The sequence below is a fragment of the Helianthus annuus genome, chromosome 9 (genome assembly GCF_002127325.2).
Source record: "Helianthus annuus cultivar XRQ/B chromosome 9, HanXRQr2.0-SUNRISE, whole genome shotgun sequence".
In the NCBI taxonomy this organism is placed as follows: domain Eukaryota; kingdom Viridiplantae; phylum Streptophyta; class Magnoliopsida; order Asterales; family Asteraceae; genus Helianthus; species Helianthus annuus.
Window position 1 is genome coordinate 13,690,052 of NC_035441.2, and position 19,004 is coordinate 13,709,055.

The window sequence follows — 19,004 nt, forward strand, 5'->3', positions numbered from 1 at the left end:
GCACTATTTTGGTCAAAGGTGGTTAACTTCTCGTGTCATTCAACATCTTCCACACTCTTTCTTTTCCACTTTCGGTAGACCAACTTATACTTTATAACGACTTATAAGTTTTTATATGAAGAAAACAAAAGGAAAAAAACAGATACTTGTAATTATTTGATATTTATTTGAAGACTCGATAAAAAAAATAAATTGAATTGAATGTTATAAATATCAAATTTTATACTTGATAGACTAATAAGATCGGATATGATTAAGGATAAGAAAAGAACCTGAATTCGTCGAAAAAAAACTTGAACAATCATAACGGGTAAATAGGTAATAGGATGGGTATCGGGATATGCAATTAATCTTATTGATATTTGCGCATTTGAGATGAGTATGACATCAAATGATAATCTTCCTATTACACTGATACATTTACACACATCAAAATATATAACTAGTAGTATGTTAACATTAATAAAAAAATCAATTATAAGATCGTAGAATTGTTAGAAGTGTTGTCGGGTATTTGATTTTTCGTGTCAGTTCTTAAAATGAGTTTAAGCTCAAGTTTCGGATAATAGAGATCATATATTATCTCAATATCCGTACATTATAAAATTATAATCCCTAGATGTGATAAGTTAATCGTAAACATGTTTTATAGAATTGTTTACGTACATAATAATAAGTATAAAAACATATTATATTTGACCCAACTTATTATGGAAAAAGTTTACGTCCAAACGTAAATCAATTTGAATTTATATGAATACGTACATAAAAATAAACACGTGAAGCTCAATTATAAAGTCTATAGAAGTTAAGGGACTTCGTAACCTTAGCTTTAGATGTCCTTTCATAGATTCTCGAACCTCCGACCCGGGGACTCATTCTGACTGAAACAAGGGGCGGGTCTTTACCAACTGAAACATTGGATTGCGCTAGGAATTTTATAGACTTTTGGGTTTTTGCCACGGGTTTGTTTTCTTTGATTTTTTCCTTCAGCACATAGACCCATCTCTCTTTTACTGAAGTAAGCGATAAGACAGACCCGGTAGATAAAGAAGAGAATCTGGAGGTGGGCTCGGTGGACCACCGGCGGAGCGCTGCGGCTGATAACGCAGAAGGCGGTGGTGGTCGTTTTCTCTAGTCACTTGAAAACAGAGCTGCCGGCTGTGGCTTCTAGAGTAGAATAAAGGCAGCCGGTTGAATCCATGCCTCCGACAGCAGCGGCTGGCGGAGATAGCGATGTTTTGGAGTAGAATAGGCGGTGATGAAAGTTATGGTTGCATGATCGGTATATCAAGGAATGTCTTTCCAAACGAAGTCGGCTAGGGTTCCGGCGAGATTCCGGTAACCCGATTCAGGTTCGCATATTATTTTATTAACATTTTGCGTATGTTCTTAAGTACAGTTCCGTTTTCCGGTTGCTTTTAACCTACATATGTCGGTCGACCTCCAATACCTCTGATTTTGGGTTACTAAGCCTAAACTTGGTTGAAGACATCGGTGTATGAAGATCGATCAGAAGTAAGGAACATTCCCACCACCGCAATACCACTATTCTTGCTTCACCCTCATGATATTCATGCTCTAATTTTGGGATTACGAAGCATGGTGGAATATCATCGGTGACGTCGCCGTGGTGTACGGTTGCTTGCGGTGAGTTACAATCGTGACGTTTACAGTCGCCGGCAGGGTCGGAGGTGACGGTTGTTCGGATTGGTCGTGACGTGGTGGTAGAGGTGACTTCTATTGAAGATCTGGGGACAGGGAGCCAAGCCGATGTGTGTAAGAACCTGTGTGGAGTCGTGGATGCGGTTAGTCCGGTTATGGGAGTCGCTTGGCCTGCGTTCGGTGAGTCGACTAAACCTATGCTTAAGTGGTCTTCGTAGCAGTCATTAAATGTGCTTTAGTATTCTATTTAATTGTTTAATCGGTAGGAATTTGGCAAATTGAATACTCCTATTTATGTATATAGATGAAAACTGAATTGAATATGTTTGTGCATAGTTCATAGTTAGTTGCATATGTATAAGTTTAAGATACTTATGAATTGCATTTCTCATATCTTGGTTAATAGATTGCTTACTAAGTGAATTAGTGGATTTGTTTTGGGGTTTACAACTTTATTCTAGATATGATGACTCTATACATGTTTTGTGTGTGCCTGCCTCCCTTTGTTACATTGTAGGTTACAGGGAGTACCTCTCCATTACATATACAGACAAAAGCAAATAATTTGGATTCTACTTCAACTACAAACCATGTTTGTAACTAGCATTATCTACCTAATAGAAATGAAATACCCACCGCACCACGTCCACAGGGCACTTTAGGTATTTCATCTCCAGGTCCTCCACGGCTCCACGTTGTTTCTTCTCCCGTGACAGCTCCCTGCCATCTAACCCTCAACGCCTCTTCAACAACTTCTCACCAGAGTAGAGACTTAGAGTGCAATTGTCAAAGTTATATCAGACTTCAATCAAAAATCAAAATCATCTGCGCGAGTTAAGAAATTGAAATCCAATACCAGTCATAATCATCAAATCATCACAACCGCATCACCTATCTTCTTCATCGTGTTGACTCGTGCTCGCGGGGGACGAAGAGAGGGAGTGGCAGAGAATACCGGCCTTAAAGCAAGTCTGATTGCCGACTTCCGATTATGATTTGGAAGCAAGTGCGAGCCAGTTTTAGTTATTAAATTCCGATATCTGGTCGATTTCAAGCTTCTCCAGGTTTGATTTATGCTTCCCTTTTCTCATTATGTGTCAATTTCATCTTACAGTACCAGTATTATGGTTAAGTAAACATTTTGTATATAATTTTTGGGCCTTCTATTGTCTTACCGAATATGGATAGTCAATTTAATGACTTTTTAATAAGTTATTTCATAATCTGATGTACTCAAAAAATGGGGACCAACAATCAAAATTTTGTGCCTTTTGGATTTGAATCCATCAACGTCACTGAACTCCATGATCGATTTAAGCTTCTACGACGATCCATACATTTGGTATAGGTTTTGGTGCAGAGAGGCTAATAATTGTCGAGGTGAAGATGAAACGATGGTTGTGGTGGTTAATTGGAACGGGGTATACAAAGGTTCTGGTGGTGGTAATTTATGTGGGCCACCTGGTATAATGGTTTTCATTAGTAAAGATGGTTTGCTTTGGAAAAGATGAGTACTTAGACCAAATATAATGGGGTGGTATTTGCCCGGAATCTCGCCCGATCACGCCGGCACCTCCGCTACCCGTGGGCGTGTTTGGCTCTTTTTTGGTTTGGGCGGGTTATAAAAAACGCTGGGTGGGGGGAAGTTTGGCCAATGAGATTTTTTATTTACTTTTTTTTATTTTTTTTACTATAATACATAATGCCCAATAATGCCCCATCCCCATTACATCCATTTTAGAAAACGCCCAATAATGCCCCATTGTTGTCTGGGGTGCCACATGTCGCAAAACGCCCAAGGGTGAATATTGCCCACTACACGTGGTCTTAAGCCCTTTTTCTAGATTCTAACAACATGAAAAACCAAAACCTAGCCCTTAGAACACAGTTAATACAAAAAAATGACATATTCGTTTGGTCTTCGTAAAATGTAAATGGAATAGGGAGCAACTCATTGAAAGATATTTTGGTTTGCTCTCATGTTTCTAGTGCTACAGTTCTTGGATTGTAGCAAAAGGGGTCCTGTAAACATAACACTTTTTGCACAGTTTGATAAATGAGAACATAGTGGTTCGGGCGCTAACCAAATCCCCTTTGTAAAATGGTTGTGATATCAGCAACAAAAAAGTATTTACGCTTTTCTCTGGCATTAGTCGTCGTTGGGTTGCTACTTAGCATATTTTACGGCCCCACCTCTGGTAGCACAGTTTACGCCCCCGCCCCGCATAGCAGGGGGCTCAATTCTAGTTTATATAAAAAAATTGGAGTTTGGAGCTGCAGTGAATGTATTCCTTTTGTTTGCGCTTATGATCTTTAAGTTTGTTATCGAGTCGTAAAAGTGATTCGGGTTTCATGTGAACTTAATCCTCCTAAACATTCCACAAACAAAGAACTTTCACTTTGTTAAGTAAGAGTAATGGTGGTGATATATCTCGAATCAATTTGCTTCTTTGGTTGGTTATTAATAGATAAAAGCTTTAGTTTTTTTACCTTCTAAAGTAATTAAAATAATGTTATTTTGTAATTAATCCAAAAGCTACATAAAACACTCTGTAATTGGATTTAAGGTTATCACAATTGAAGATATAAATATTTACTAGAAAGGGATAAATTAAAATGTGATATATTTTGGTGACAGGTTTATCGAAATAGTTGACAGGTAAATTTGAAATTTGTTTTTATCAAGCCGGGATCTCACTAGAAGCAGCCTCTTATTATACAGGGTAGAGGTAAGACTGTCTACATCTTACCCTCCTCAGACCCTACATTTGTTTTGCTATTGATGGGATTTACTGAGTATGATGATGATGATGATGTTTTGTTTTTATTTGATTATTATGACACTTGTGTTTAGGGGTGGCAAAATGGGTGGGTTGGGTTAGGGCTATACAAACTGCTCGACGATCGCTCGAAAAATGCTCGTTTGATTCCCTCTCAGTTTGTAAATGAGCAGCTCGGATCGGTTTGATTCAAATTCAATCCAAGCATGAGCAAAGGTCCGCTCGCTCGTCGATCGCTCGGTCTCGCTCGAATTATTTTTATTAATAGTTAATAAATCTAAATATATGTATATATATATATATATAGGGTTAGGTTCTTTGCAGTACTCAGATTTTGTACAGAACTATTAAGAACCAATTCTAACCATTGATCTCTTAATCAATGGTTGAAATTACATTATGGCATGATTGTAATTAAACAGAAAAATAAGGAAAGTTTAAAATGGTTATGAGGGTATAATTGTAAAACTGATTTTATCGAAATTTAAAAGAAAAAAAAAATCCCTTAAGTTTCTCTAACTTCCTCATCCCTAAATCCTCGTTTTTTGGTTTTCAAATTAGCTCCATGGATTTTAGGGACTGCTTTCCAATTCAATGGGCTTTATATTTTCTAATCATTGACATCCAATCTCATAGAAGCAAGATTCATTGCAGGTTCGTTTTTTTTCCTTTGAATAGCTTAATTAAGGTTAAAATTACATATGTGTAATTTTACGTTTGTGTAATTAATGAAGGTTAAAATTACATATATGTAATTTTAAATACAATTACAATTGTTTTTGATGTTCGATAATTTCTTATTTGATGGTTCTCATAAATGTTGCTCTATTTCTTTTTTTTCAGATTGGGTTCTGTTGAGGCAAAAATATTCGTAATGTCATCTGGTAAGTAAATAGTGTTCTTGTACTAAGGTTTTTAAGAAGATTAGTTAGTTGATTTCTATTTGTATATTTTTTTATTATTAACATATTTCTTTTGAATGATATAAAAGTGGTAGATTAACAATGAAGAAGTGTGACAACATTGATAAGGCAAAAGTAATTAAAATTGAAGATTTCGAAGATGAATCCTCTGAAGACACATATGTTAATTCGATATTTTTTATTATTTCGTGTTATTAATTGTTTTCTTTGGCAGAATCGGATATGTCACTGATGATATTAAACGGTGATATCACTTCAAGGATGCGGAACAACAACAATATCAAAAAGGTATTTTATTTACATATATGAAATTAAAATTTAACTGGCACATTTAGGTATAAAATAATACCGGCACATATATTTTGTTTCTATGTGCAATATGGTAAAGGTGAATCACAATTGTTGAAGAGGCTTGTCAAACATACAATAATTGTTGGTACATTGATCATCACTAAAAATATGATAAAATAATTGTTTTACATATATGCAGCTAATATATGTAGATGGAACTACATGCAAAGGAAAGGAAGAGGCACGTTCAATTCACCCATTTGAGTTTTGGACATTTGAGCAACTACATATAAGACAAGAGGTTGAGTTAAGATGTGGTGGGTTTGGATTAGGGGAAATTCGGGAACTGTTTTCAGATAAGCAAATAGTCATGTGTGATACTATTGAAGATTATAAGGTAAATTTAGATGCATGGAGCGAAGAGATGTATTTTGATGTAGATGAAAATGAAGTTGGATCCTTGGAGGTAAACATATATTACTAAGCATGCACATATGTAATATAGCATATAGTAATTTAACTCATGTGTAGAATTTCATATATCTAATTCTGTATTATAACATATAAAGTTATTTTTGTGTTGTTATTACATACGTGTAGGGGTGCAAACAAGCTCGAACGAGCCGACCTTTAACGAGCCCTAGCCCGAGCTCGAGCCTGAGATAGAGCTCGTTTAGTTATCGAGCCCGAGCTCGAGCCTGGAATACAAAGCTCGTTTAGGCTCACGAGCCTAAACTAGCCCAAACAAAAGTTTACACCCCTATTATGTATGTGTAATCAACCAATTTACGTATGTGTAAATTGTGTTTATTTTTGGAATGTGAAAAAACAGGTGGGAAAGAGCTGATAAATCATCTTTTTTGATATGTAATAATATTTACCCCTTAGTAAATAAGCCGAGCTCGAGCTTGAGTTCTCGTAAGTTAACCGAACTCGAGCTTGGGCTCGGCTTGGCTCATTTGTACCCCTAACTAATAACCTTGATAACATGTATGTAATTTGTGGTTGGGATTTATATATTACTTATAATTATAATTTGATTCGTTATGATATTTACACAGGAGCATATTAGAAGACTCGAAGATCAACATGATTGTCTTATGAAGGATAAACTGAAGTTTGAAATTTCACTTGTCGAGGCTAACAATTAATATTATGGAAGTGTCGAAATAGCAGCTATGATGATAAAGTACAAGGGAATTTTTAAAGATTGCGAACATGTTAATTTAAAAGAAGGAACGAAGTCTGATAATGAGGGAAAGGATTGTGACAGTACTAAACAAAGTCAATACAATGATTGGACACAGTTTTTTGCTGAAAATGCTAAAGAAATACTAGATAGTATCTCAAAAAAATGAAAGATGTGACTGGACCCAGTTTTTTAGCTGAACATGCGGATGAAATACTAGAAAGTGTCGAAAAAACATGAAAGAAGTGTGGTAACTAAACTGGAGATGGAGACAACAATTCCGAGTTTCAGTCTTGGGCTTACCCAAGAATTTGCATCGCAAGAAGGCGAACTAAAAAACTGTAAACAAACTGATGTATTTGGTTTTACGCCATTGAGATTAATTTCAAATATTAGTCCCAATAAGAATGACGTTGTTTTTGATGGGAGGAATCCAAAGAGATTGAGAAAGGTGGCTTATGCATGTCGCTCCCCATATCTTATCCGTCCCATTGATATGCACAGGTCAATTTCAGTTGGTGAAGGACGAATCTAGAAGTACCTATTAGATGGCAATAGTTTAGGTGTAAACGTGAGAAAAAAAAAGTAACTTTAAACAGTGATAAACCGGGATATATAAATAATAAGATAATTGAGGATGTGTAAAAATTGGATAATTCATATGATTGAATATACATATTTCATTTTGTTTAGATTTGAATGTAAGAAAATAGTGGAATTCATTCAAAAGAAATCTTTTGAAATTGAGATAAATCAGGTTAAATTAAAAATGTGATAATTTTTTAGGTGTAAATTTACTTGAATGCCCCTCGTAAATAAAATAATGAAAAAATAAAATGAAATAAAATGAGTGGCTGTAAAGAGTTCTGCAGGTTCTGTAAATTTTTTTGGTTCTGAAATGATCTTGATCCTATATATATATATATATATATATATATATATATATTATATATAATAGGGGGCTGCTAGAATGAGAACCACCCCGAGTTGTAAGAACCGCGAGAACTACACCCCACGGAGCGCCGTTCGCCATGATTTTTTTTTTACAAGTAGATGTGTATATTATAAACACAGCCGTAAAAAATCATGGCGAACAGCGCTCCGTGGGGTGTAGTTTTTTACACCACAAGTTTGGTGTTTTTTAATTTTTTTTTTCTTTTTTTTTTCACCAAACTTGTGGTGTAAAAAACTACACCCCACGGAGCGCCGTTCGCCATGATTTTTTACGGCTGTGTTTATAATATACACATCTACTTGTAAAAAAAAATGATGGCGAACGGCGCTCCGTGGGGTGTAGTTCTCGCGGTTCTTACAACTCGGGGTGGTTCTCATTCTAGCGGCTCCCATATATAATATATATATATATATATATATATACTAGTCGTTTACCCGCGCGATGCGGCGGGAAACATATCACTTAGATTAGTGAGTTTAGGGCTATGTACGGGGATGTAGGTTCTGATGTGGCGTGCGACGACGATGGTGGCAGTGTAGCAGAACGTGAGGGTCGGTTGCGGCCTTCTTCAGCGGCTGAGAATCAGCGGTGTGCGGCGATTGGTGCTTTCGTGATGGCGTTTGGTGGTTATTATACGACGGCCAGTTATCGCTTCTTCAGAAAATAAAGAAAATTGTGTGATTCTAGTTATGTTATGAGGGGTTTTAAAGATGTGGGTAAATCAACGGTTTTAAAGGATGAATCGTATCATCAGTTACAATGAGGCCTTCGGTAGTGGCGAAGCTTGACGTTTTCGATTGGGGGGCGGGGGTCGAAAACGTATTATACCCAAAATTTCTATACGGAAACGTATTTAAACCATAAATATTTCTCAAAAATATCAAAAGTAGGTTTATCTACAACCTTATTAACAATAATGATATTAAATGCTAAATGTATTGGTTTTTACACAAGAAGAATGTGTAAACATCCATATACCTTGATCCAATCTTGTTTTAATTTTAGTGGGTTGAAATGATATTTCCACCTCTACCTTGACCTGCTAATTTAAAAAGAGCGCGATGCGGCGAAATCAACTATGTAAATAACATTTATTTCAATACAAGTATGTAACTTTGATAGCAAAAAAAAAATATTTTGATAATATATGAAACATTCATGTGAACATATGAACTTCAAACATTAATAACAATTGAACCATGAAGAGTTACACTCTCACACATCCACAACCAGTGCAAAAAGCCAAAAAAAGATCATAATGACGCCGTCATCCACCCAAACAAACACGTTCTAGCATTCCTATTCTCGTTCTCTCATTCCCAAACCATCAGTAAAGGATTATACTCGCTACGGTTGCGCTCGCTGCGGCTGCAGTTTGATGTGAGTTTAATAAGGTACCAAATCATGAAGTATAACACTTTCCCGATGTTTTACCTATAAGAAGCTAAACACTTTTACCTCCACCACTATCTAGCGAGCTCCTCTTCCGATCGAACACCCCATTATTACGACTCGCCCAGATGCACCAGACTGTCGCCTTTATATACTTTAAATAGTCGACGTCAAGGACTTTCATAAGTTTAAGAACGCTGAAATGGGAACTGGTTTGGTAATCTATATCTCATAATATGATGATTATACTCCCTAATACCAACGTTTGCCATTACATAGCTCTGTTCAGATTTTTATATTATTAACTATTATAAAGAAGATATACAGTTGATTGAAGACACAAGTTAATACAGTGAGATAAATATTATGCCTATGAGCAGGAATTTGAAGCGACATCAAAGGGCCGAATGGTCCGCTTGTAAAGTTAAATCTTTTACTTTTCTATAAGTTTCAAGCTGCAACAAACTGTCCCACATAAATTTAAAAAAAAAACACACAGTAAATCTTCAAGCATGTTTTAAAGCGTCAAAAATCTTTAGAACTCGTCTTTGAACCGACTTATAAGCCGTTTTGGCCATTGACGTAAAAACACCCTTTTAACAGAGAAAAAGAGCCAACCTGACCAGCCCCTTTCAAGTTTCATCGGTTAGTAAAACAACTTTTTGACCCATTACCCAACCCGCCCATCTTACCACCTCTATTACATGTGGAGCAAGATCATGAAAGAAATTAGCAAAAAGGGGAAAGAAGTCTACTAACCCAGCCCATTTCAACAGTTCCATTAAAGGGGCCCGTTTTAACCCATTACCCCAACCCGTCCATCTTAAATGTGAGAAAGATCAAGAACAAAACAAAACTTGATTAATACGATGGTTATGACATTACCTATGAGCTGGGTTTGAGGCGCTTAATGATACATTTGTCACCGAACTAAAACACATCCCTATCATAGGTGATGCAAGCATCAACATGACCTTCTTTGTTTGATTGTGCACAAAAAGCTTTAGTCTACCCACTTGCTTTTAAAACCGACATTCCAAAAAGTTCTAGCAACTCCTGTTAGACATTGACGCAAAGGTTAACAGTATAAGTTAAAAAAAGTTATAAAATAATAACATAACTTTTCGGTCATGTAATTTTTAGCTAAACTAACAAGAGTATGAGGCAAGACCAAGGTTCACAAAATTCATTTCCTTGCAAACATTGAAGCATATGTTTTAAGTAAATGTTACAGAACCCACATGATCAAAGCTATGATAAGCCTTAGGTCTGTCTTTAGTAATGAAGTTATATTAGTTAGCAATGGTTGAGTCTTTATTTTTTAAACATGAGTCATACAAATAAATGTACAACGTAACCTACATGTTTTGTTTTGAGCAGCCCACTTGTACTCTAGTAGCAGCGCAAAACAAAAAAAATTCTAGTCCAACCCGATTATTGATTTAAACACTATTACCTGGTGAATAGTCATATGTAATATGGTAGTCTCAAGATTCTTAATGCTTCAGAAAGATTATTTAACTCTTCAGCTTGTGTTTGATATAAACTTATAGACTTGTCAACTTCAAGAAAATGATTTAAAAAAGTCTTGAATGAATGAAAGAATTGTTGCTTAAAAATAGAGTAATAATTGACAATAGCTTTTGTAGCCTAGACAATTAGAAATGTTAAATACGCCCTCTAAGTTCCCTTAACCGCACCAACAGCCATTATAGCTGGTTGACCAGCCTGCTGGTGAAAAACAATAATAGAAACTTTTCAAAAAAAATACGTTTTCGAGTCATTTTTAACATTTGTAAACAGTAGGGAAACTTACCCTATCACTTGAATTATTATCTTTTGCTCCTTTAATAAGCGAAATCCTACAAAAACGAAAACAAATATATTACCAGCCATATATTTCTGAATTGAGATGGCAGTTCCAGTTCATACCATTGTGACATCTGTATATTTTCCATTGGGATGGTGCTATCACATGCATCGTTGAAGATAATGTCCAGTCAACAGAGTTTAGCAATTTCAAGCCATTAAAATAAATGGGTACTGAATTATGTTCTAAATCTGATAGATAAAATGGGCTAGACTAAAAACTTAGCTTAAAATTTAACCGGTCAAAGCATGCAAAAGCTACCCGACACATGCCCAAACGCATAAAACCTTCTAAATTGTTATAAGACAAAAGTTCATGTTATTATTTTAAATTTGTAATGATCTAGTTTTCATAAATAATTTTGAACTGTAATCATTTATACAATTTTAAAATGAACAAAATATTGTTTATAGGCCAAACCACCTGACATGTTACCCAAACCACCTGGCATGTCCATATAGGGAAATGATATTAGGATTGTCGCAAGCATTTAAATACAAATCTTTGGTTATGTTTATTAAAACTTCATTCAGTTGACCGGTTGAACAATGGTGCAATTTCAAATGTAAGGTTCGCCAAATAAGATATATTAGTTGCAAAATTAGCATCACTATACTAATAACATATGATAGTGTGTTGTACTAAATAAAGATAAACTAAGCTTTTGTATGATACTGAAGCATGCTTTTGTTTCAAGACCTCAAATTCAAATGTAGGTCCATTTGCTTAGCTACAAAAGTCCAACAGAGTTGCAGGATTTCCTTCCATTGGGTTGGCCATGTTTCCCTTCTATGTACTTAATGAAGTTCCATCTGGTCACAAATATACAAAAAAGATAAGCAAAAGCAATTAGTGTCTTAAATCTAATCACTGGATAACAGCCCCCATAAAAAATAATTTCTTGATCATACCTCAGCGTCCACCGCCTCTTCAATCAAATCTACAATAGCCGGCTACCACCACATCTGTAAACGACAACCCCAAAAACCATCAGATCTGCCTTTATTTCTTCCATATTTGTCAATTGTATTTCCTTTAGCATATTGAGGGGCTATTCATTGTACAATACAGTAAATTTAACGCCAACCCATCAAATTAAAACAACAAACGTCCACTGTTACAATCACTTAGGGTTTCCGTTTCATTCATGATGAATTTGAGAAAAACAAGCAAATAGACTAATATGAAAGACTAAAGATTAAAACCCAAATTAGGAATCACTAAACTTCAAATCCGTAATTAATAGACTTCAAATTAAAACCTAAATTATGGCTCAGAAACCACCGAGGAATATAGCTTATATGTTTGACTACTCAAGCATCTTGAGAAGGCTGTGGAACACAATGATAAACCATTTTTCTAGTAACATTTAGACATTTTAGGGTTTGATTACCTTTGTGTTTGCTAATCGTTGATGTGGAAGAAAGCCGAAAGAAACCACAACAGAGATGACCGAACGAAACCTTCAGTTAGGGTTTCTTCAAATCGGTGTTCAACCCTGTGTGTTTTCAATTTCATTGATGTTTGTTCTTCATCTCCGGTTGTTCATCATCTTATTTCATCTCAAAGCATCAGCACTCCAGACATCTTTCATCATGGACGACGAAACCCTAGTCTCCTCCACCGTTGGTTCAAACACTTCTAATCTAGATCTGAGAGAAAGAGAGAGAAAGAGAGGATAAAGTCTGATAAAGTTATGTGAGATGTGAGAGAGGAGGGAATGGAAAGGGCGATCCGTGTGAAGTGAATATCAGCCGTCCAGATTGTGATCCGTGTGAAAAATTGAAAGAAATGGACGGTTGATGATGAATTAGTTGAAGGGTAAAAAGTTTGTGTTTTCTTGTGCTTTAAATCTTGTACATTGTGCATTAAGTGTCTTTTCAACACCTTGTTCAATTACCATCTTGTCCTTCACATATGTTTATTAAAGTAGTATAGATATATATATATATATAGGGTAGGGCTAAATAGAAAACCCTATATATATAAAAAACCCGAGAAAACCCAAGCTCCCGACATTTTTTTTTTTGAAAAAAATAACACATGTAATATACATGTTTTTAAGACTTTTGGGCCAAAAAAATCAAAAAAGCGCCGAAGGGATATTTTTTAAAAAAAAACAAGTTTCAGCAATTTTCAGCGAAATTATGTCTTTTTTGCTTAACACGTGTTAGGAGCTGAAATTTGTTTATTTTTTTTAAAAAAATCCCTTCGGCGCTTTTTTGTTTTTTTTGGCCCAAAACACTCTAAAACATGTATATTACATGTGTAATTTTTTTCAAAAAAAAAAAAAATGTCGGGAGGTTGGGTAAAAATGGCTTCCCATTTGGGTTTCCAGAGTTTTCTAAGAATTTTAGGGTTTTTTATCTAGCATTATCCTATATATATATATATATATATATATATATATATATATATATATATATATATATATATATATATATATATATATATATTATAGATTTAAAGATTAAAAGCCCAAAGAATGTACTAGCCCAAAAAAATTAAAAGCCCAAAATATATACTAGCTCAACTTAATAGTTAATATCAAAATCTAAACCTAAACGTTGTTATGTAATGTGTAGAACTTAATGGTTTTGTTTAATGTTTATGTTTATAGATTATATGTTGATTTGAAGTTTAATTTTGTAGATGGAGATGATCAAGCTTAAAGAAGAAGTTTATGGCTTTTGAGCTAAATGACAATTTGCATTTCGCACATTATTTTGTACTTTTTGATATCGTTAAGAACATTTTTAAAATCATGATTTTAGTTGTGTATTGCTTTTGTTAGTAAGGTGTTGGACATGTTTTAATTAAGTCAGGATTTGTTTTTGTTATTGAACGCAGCCTTATAATTCAATCGTGCGAAACCGAGCAAAAACTATCCATTGGACAGGTTTCGGTAATGGGTTATGAAGAGGTATGGTCCCAAGTCTTTGACTACATGGCAAGGACCACACCACTTTTTCATCCAACATGGCGCCTACATCAGCAAGTGAATCCAGAAGCCTCTAGAAGCTTCTGGAGGACATCAAGGTGGCACCAAAGATGCTCCTTCCGACAGAAAGGACAACACGTGTCACCAATCATCAAGCGCCATGTAGGCCTACAGCAAATCCAGGAGCAGACCGACAGAAGCAGTACGACGTCTCCAGCACGGACGAATATAGGCGCGCCACGTGTACCACCACCCTGACCACAGCAGAGGGGACCAAGAGGATATTCCCCTTGGTCGGACAGCTGGCGCCCTATAGCAGCTGGCAAGGTTGCTCCTCCCTCTTTCACCCTCCGGCTATAAATAGGACCCTTCATTATTCAGGTTAAGATTATTCTATTCTCCACTTTCTCACACTCAACACGCACTGTTTTATTCCTCAGAACAGTACTTATTCTTACGTCGGAGCCCGGTTAAGAGGGAAACCCCCATATTCCCCTCTTGACGAGCTAACGGTGTTGCTGTTTTGCAGGACCTGAGTCATTTGGCGAGTAAAGAAGGAGATTGAACCCATAGAAGAGACAACCCAGCTAGTTCACTATCGGTGTTAACCAGTGTTTCATCATTGGCTCCATCCGTGGGACTCGAACCCACGACCACGTCTATTATGTGTCTCGCACTCTGAATGACCCTGAAACAAGGTATGCCATAATGGAGAAACTGGTGCTGGCATTAATTCACGCATCGAGGCGATTGCGCAGGTACTTCGCCAATCACATCATCCACGTTTTAACAAATTACAACATCGGCAACATCCTCGCGAGGCCCGAGATATCTGGAAGACTAGCGAAATGGGCTATAGAATTGGGAGGCCACAACGTGGTTTTTTGACCAAGGCCAGCAATTAAAGGCCAGGTGTTAGCTGATTTCATGACCGAAGTGCCTGATGATAAAGACAGAGAATGCAAAGCAATGGAAAGAGCGGAAAGGCAACATTCGGAAGAACCATGGCTACTGTATACAGACGGTGCGTCCAACGAAGATGGCGCAGGTGCAGGGCTTAGGTTGGTAAGTCCGGAAAAACACGATTTCGCGTACGCCATCAGGCTAGACTTCAAGAGCACGGACAATGAAGCCGAATATGAAGCCTTCCTCGCCGGTCTAAGGTTAGCGATCAAGATGGGAGTCAAACACATCAAGGCGCATGTGGACTCCATGTTAGTAGCAGGGCAGATCAATGGCCAATACGATGCTAAAGGAGACGTGATGGCGCTATACTTAGACCAAGCAAAAACATTGCTTCAGAACTTCAATTCCTTCAAAGTGCACCATATCAACCGAAGCAAAAATAAACCAGCAGATGCATTAAGCAAACTTGCATCCACCTGTTTCCAGCACTTGGCCAAGGATGTGCGCATTGAAGTTCTGAGCAATCCATCGGTACCGCTAAGGCAAGTGAGCGTTATCCAACTGGGAACGATGTCTTGGATGACCCCCATAATCATGTACCTTCAGTCCGGAATATTACCAGAGAACAAAGCCGAAGCAAGGAAAGTGCAGCACAAATCCGAACACTACCAGATGGTTGATGGGATTCTGTACCGAAAATCTTACCTCGGGCCGTTGTTAAGATGCGTTGACCCAGAAGATGCAAACTACCTGATTCGCGAAGTGCACGAGGGCATCTACGTCATTCACGCCGGCCCAAGAGTGGTAGTAGCCAAAGTCATGAACGCTGGATATTACTGGCCTGGAATGCACCTAGATGCGGTAAAGGTTTTGAGGAAATGCAGTGGCTGTCAGCGACACGCCTCGAAAACGATGCGCCCCAAAAATGAACTAGCCCCCGTAACAACAACGTGGCCGTTTCAGCAATGGGGGATAGATATGGTTGGTCCTTTTTCAGAAGCCCCGGGAGCAATGAAGTTCATAATAGTCGCGGTAGACTATTTCACGAAATGGGTGGAAGCAAAAGCGCTAGCATTAACCACATCTACCGTAGTACGAAGGTTCATCTGGTAGCAGATAATTTGTCGGTTTGGGTTGCCCCTGAGAATCATCACCGACAACGGGACGAATTTCGCTGCCGACGATCTCCAAACTGGTTTAAGGAGCTGCACATAGAGCATACCTTTTCCTCGGTTGCGCACCTGCAGGGAAATGGTCAGGTTGAAGCTGTAAACAAAAGCATAGTTGACGGTATCAAGGCCCTGTTGGGGGCACAACAAAGAGGTTGGGTCGACGAGCTACCCAACATACTGTGGGCACATAGGACGATGCCAAAGACAAGTAACGGAGAAACACCGTTCATTTTAGTCTATGGGTCCGAAGCAGTGATACCGGCAGAGATTGGCCTGCCATCCCCAAGAATGCTCTACATGAACATGATCAACAACGAAGAAGAAAGGAGGTTTGATCTAGATCTTCTAGAAGAGAGAATGGAAATGGCGGCACTCAATGAGGCGAAATACATGACCAAGTTGGAAGTATACTACAACAGCAAGGTCCGAATTTGCACATTCAACCCTGGTGATTACGTCCTAAGGGACAATGAGGCGTCCAACGCCGAGAAACCGAGAAAATTAGCCCCCAAGTGGGAGGGGCCTTATGTTATAGATGAAGTTCTTGGAAAGGGAGCGTACAAGCTACGCACACTGGAGAACAAATAAGTTCCAAGAACCTGGAATGCTCAGCAGTTAAGGAGGTGCTACATGTAAACGGTCGAAGTTTTTTCTATGTACTTGTAATGGTTGTGCGCCAACACATTTAACACTAATAGAAGAAGTGTTTGGCTACCTTACCACATGCAAATTTTTGTTACAACTGCATATATTACTTCGGGCATACACGAACATCAATCAGCTCGAAATTAGGAAACGTTGTAGACCTCCAAGGCTTGTCACAACCAAGTGCACGACCGGGTCAAAAACATAACCAAAGCCTAAAAAACGCCAAATAAATACTCCTTGCCCACATAAACACGAAAGCATCGAAAAATATGGTAAACAAACATTGTAAGACCCCCAAAGCTGAACACAGCTGGGTCAAACACAATAACCTGTAAATTGATCACTTCGTACACACGAACCAAACTATGCGCGCAAACGACAGAACAAACGTTGTAACTAACACAACATAACCTGTCAGCGCCATCATTCATTCATAATACCTAATCAAAGTAATTACACATGCACATATTGTAATGATAGAAAAATTCAAGGCAAGTAAGAAACAAAACCGAAAGATAACACGGAATTTATCACATGTACCATAGTTACCAACACACATAACAACTGAGAGTAAATTGTTCAGAAAGCAAAGTAAATTGTTCAACGAAACTGCCAGGAAATTATAAGGCCATCAGGCCGATACACGGCATGCAAGCCGGAAAGATTCAGCCTTGGCGGCTAGGACCTGTCTCACCGCCATCAGGCCCCGAGTCACCAAGAGCCTTCTTCAGGACTTCAATGGCATTGCCCCCCCGGGATAACTTTTCAACGGCCTTAACAATGCCAAATTCAACGAATTCGTAGTCGCGGCGCTTGGCGGCATACTTACCAATGCAGTCTTCCCTGAATAATTCAAATGATAATCTTTCTCATTGTTCATAGCAGCCGCCCTACCTTCGCCGTAACCATCTTTTCGGCCACTGTTGTACACCGCCTAACCCAAATCGAACATATACTTCGCAAGCTCATCGGATTTTGAAATGCGTTTAGAGATCTGCAACACAGAAGAGTCATGACAAAATAAGGGAAGAGGAAGCAAGGGAGACAAGGCAAAGGAGACAATACCAAGGGAACTGCACGTGTGAGCAACCACTTGCAATCAGCAGACATTTCCTCAGCTAAAATCTCCGAAGCCTTGCTTTCAGCAATCTTTTCTTCAACAAACTTTTCCAACTTAGCTATGCGCTTGACATACTCCTGCTCTCTTTTTCGATGCGCAACGTGCTCTTCTTCAGCTTCATCGCTGATTTTGGTCTTTTCACCACACAATCTAACGATGGCTTCACGCTGTGCTTGCAGTTCCTTATTTGTCCGCTCACAAGCAAGCTCCCAATCATTCTGCTTGTCGACATTCACCTGTTTTTCCTTAGCCAACTTCTGCTTCGCATCAGACACCCTCCATAACAAACCTTTCTTCTCCGCATTGAACTTCTCCCTCTCTTCAGCAAATGCCTTCTTCGCATATTCAAATTCAAGAGTATCCTCCCCCATCAGCTTCCATTCTCGAACGATCTCCTGGGAGGTAGCAAAAAAGTTGACCCCGACATGAATATGATCATCCAAGAGAGCAAATCGGTTGCGCCTTTTTTGAAACAACCACTCAGCAGGGGGGAGGGACAAGGAGAAAAATTCCCGGCAGTTGTCATGATCACTCATCCGAGAACTCTGGGTCAAGTTCCATCGAGGAGCATGTGGCAGATCATCACACGTTGGGTTATGGGTATCCCTATTTTCAAACTCAGGACTCCGGGGTGCCCCGGATAGGGCTGTAAACGAACCGAACGAACACGAACAAGGCCTTGTTCGTGTTCGTTCGTTAAGGAAATAAATGTGTTCACGAACGGTTCATGAACACTTACCGAACGAGATTTTATGTTCGTGTTCGTTCATTAAGGAAATGAGCGTGTTCCCGAACGGTTCACGAACAGAAACGAACACAAATAAATTTGGCGAGCGCGACGAAGGATAAGGATAGATGGCCCAGAGAGCAGCACTCGAACTTGAATCCCTTATTGTGGAACGGGGGTCGATCGTATTCGCCGATGTAAATAATGAGAAATGAAAGGGAAATGATGCACAAACAAGGTGAAAGTGGGTTTCCTAGTTTAATTATTAGGGTAATAAAATAAATAAAAGTTTAATAATATAAAAAGTACAAATAAAATATAAGAAAGTACAAAGATCTTCAATTAAAACGTAAACATACGAATATAAACAAATGCAAATCAACGAATGTTCACGAACACGTTCACGAACACCTTACCGAACGTTC

The 19,004-nt window shown here is 38.0% G+C and overlaps 1 protein-coding gene and 1 long non-coding RNA gene across 10 annotated transcripts; one reads left to right on the forward strand and one right to left on the reverse strand.

Moving 5' to 3' along the window:
- Positions 1 to 854: 854 nt before the first annotated feature.
- LOC110877011 lies at positions 855 to 7,271 on the forward strand. Of its 5 annotated transcripts, none has more exons than XM_022125165.2 (9): positions 855 to 1,845; positions 2,183 to 2,729; positions 4,304 to 4,394; positions 4,520 to 4,661; positions 5,007 to 5,099; positions 5,289 to 5,329; positions 5,583 to 5,656; positions 5,859 to 6,125; positions 6,721 to 7,271. In XM_022125165.2, exons 5-9 carry the CDS (start codon positions 5,011 to 5,013, stop codon positions 6,808 to 6,810), a joined length of 561 nt encoding a protein of 186 aa, XP_021980857.1. In that variant the 5' UTR covers positions 855 to 1,845; positions 2,183 to 2,729; positions 4,304 to 4,394; positions 4,520 to 4,661; positions 5,007 to 5,010; the 3' UTR covers positions 6,811 to 7,271. The 5 variants fall into 5 exon arrangements, with proteins under 5 accessions (XP_021980857.1, XP_021980859.1, XP_035833225.1 ...); XM_022125167.2 differs by lacking the exon at positions 4,520 to 4,661 and having other exon boundaries at positions 855 to 1,518; positions 1,602 to 1,845; XM_035977332.1 differs by lacking the exon at positions 4,520 to 4,661 and having other exon boundaries at positions 855 to 1,355; positions 1,475 to 1,845.
- A 1,685-nt stretch (positions 7,272 to 8,956) lies between these two features.
- On the reverse strand, positions 8,957 to 12,871 carry LOC110877009. Of its 5 annotated transcripts, none has more exons than XR_004866503.1 (6): positions 12,459 to 12,871; positions 11,977 to 12,030; positions 11,128 to 11,877; positions 11,012 to 11,057; positions 9,262 to 10,251; positions 8,957 to 9,171 (listed from the first exon to the last, which is right to left on the reverse strand). It is a non-coding gene; the product is annotated as an uncharacterized LOC110877009 (long non-coding RNA). The 5 variants fall into 5 exon arrangements; XR_004866504.1 differs by having other exon boundaries at positions 9,238 to 10,251; XR_004866501.1 differs by having other exon boundaries at positions 8,957 to 9,392; positions 10,081 to 10,251; positions 12,459 to 12,855.
- Positions 12,872 to 19,004: the final 6,133 nt, after the last annotated feature.

Bases quoted from the DNA above. Each gene is read 5' to 3' on its own strand.
- LOC110877011 (XM_022125165.2), top strand. From the start codon at position 5,011: ATGGATTTTAGGGACTGCTTTCCAATTCAATGGGCTTTATATTTTCTA. The intron at 5,330-5,582 runs GTAAGTAAATAG...TTTCTTTGGCAG, and splicing joins AATATTCGTAATGTCATCTG to AATCGGATATGTCACTGATG. The intron at 5,657-5,858 runs GTATTTTATTTA...ACATATATGCAG, and splicing joins ACAACAACAATATCAAAAAG to CTAATATATGTAGATGGAAC.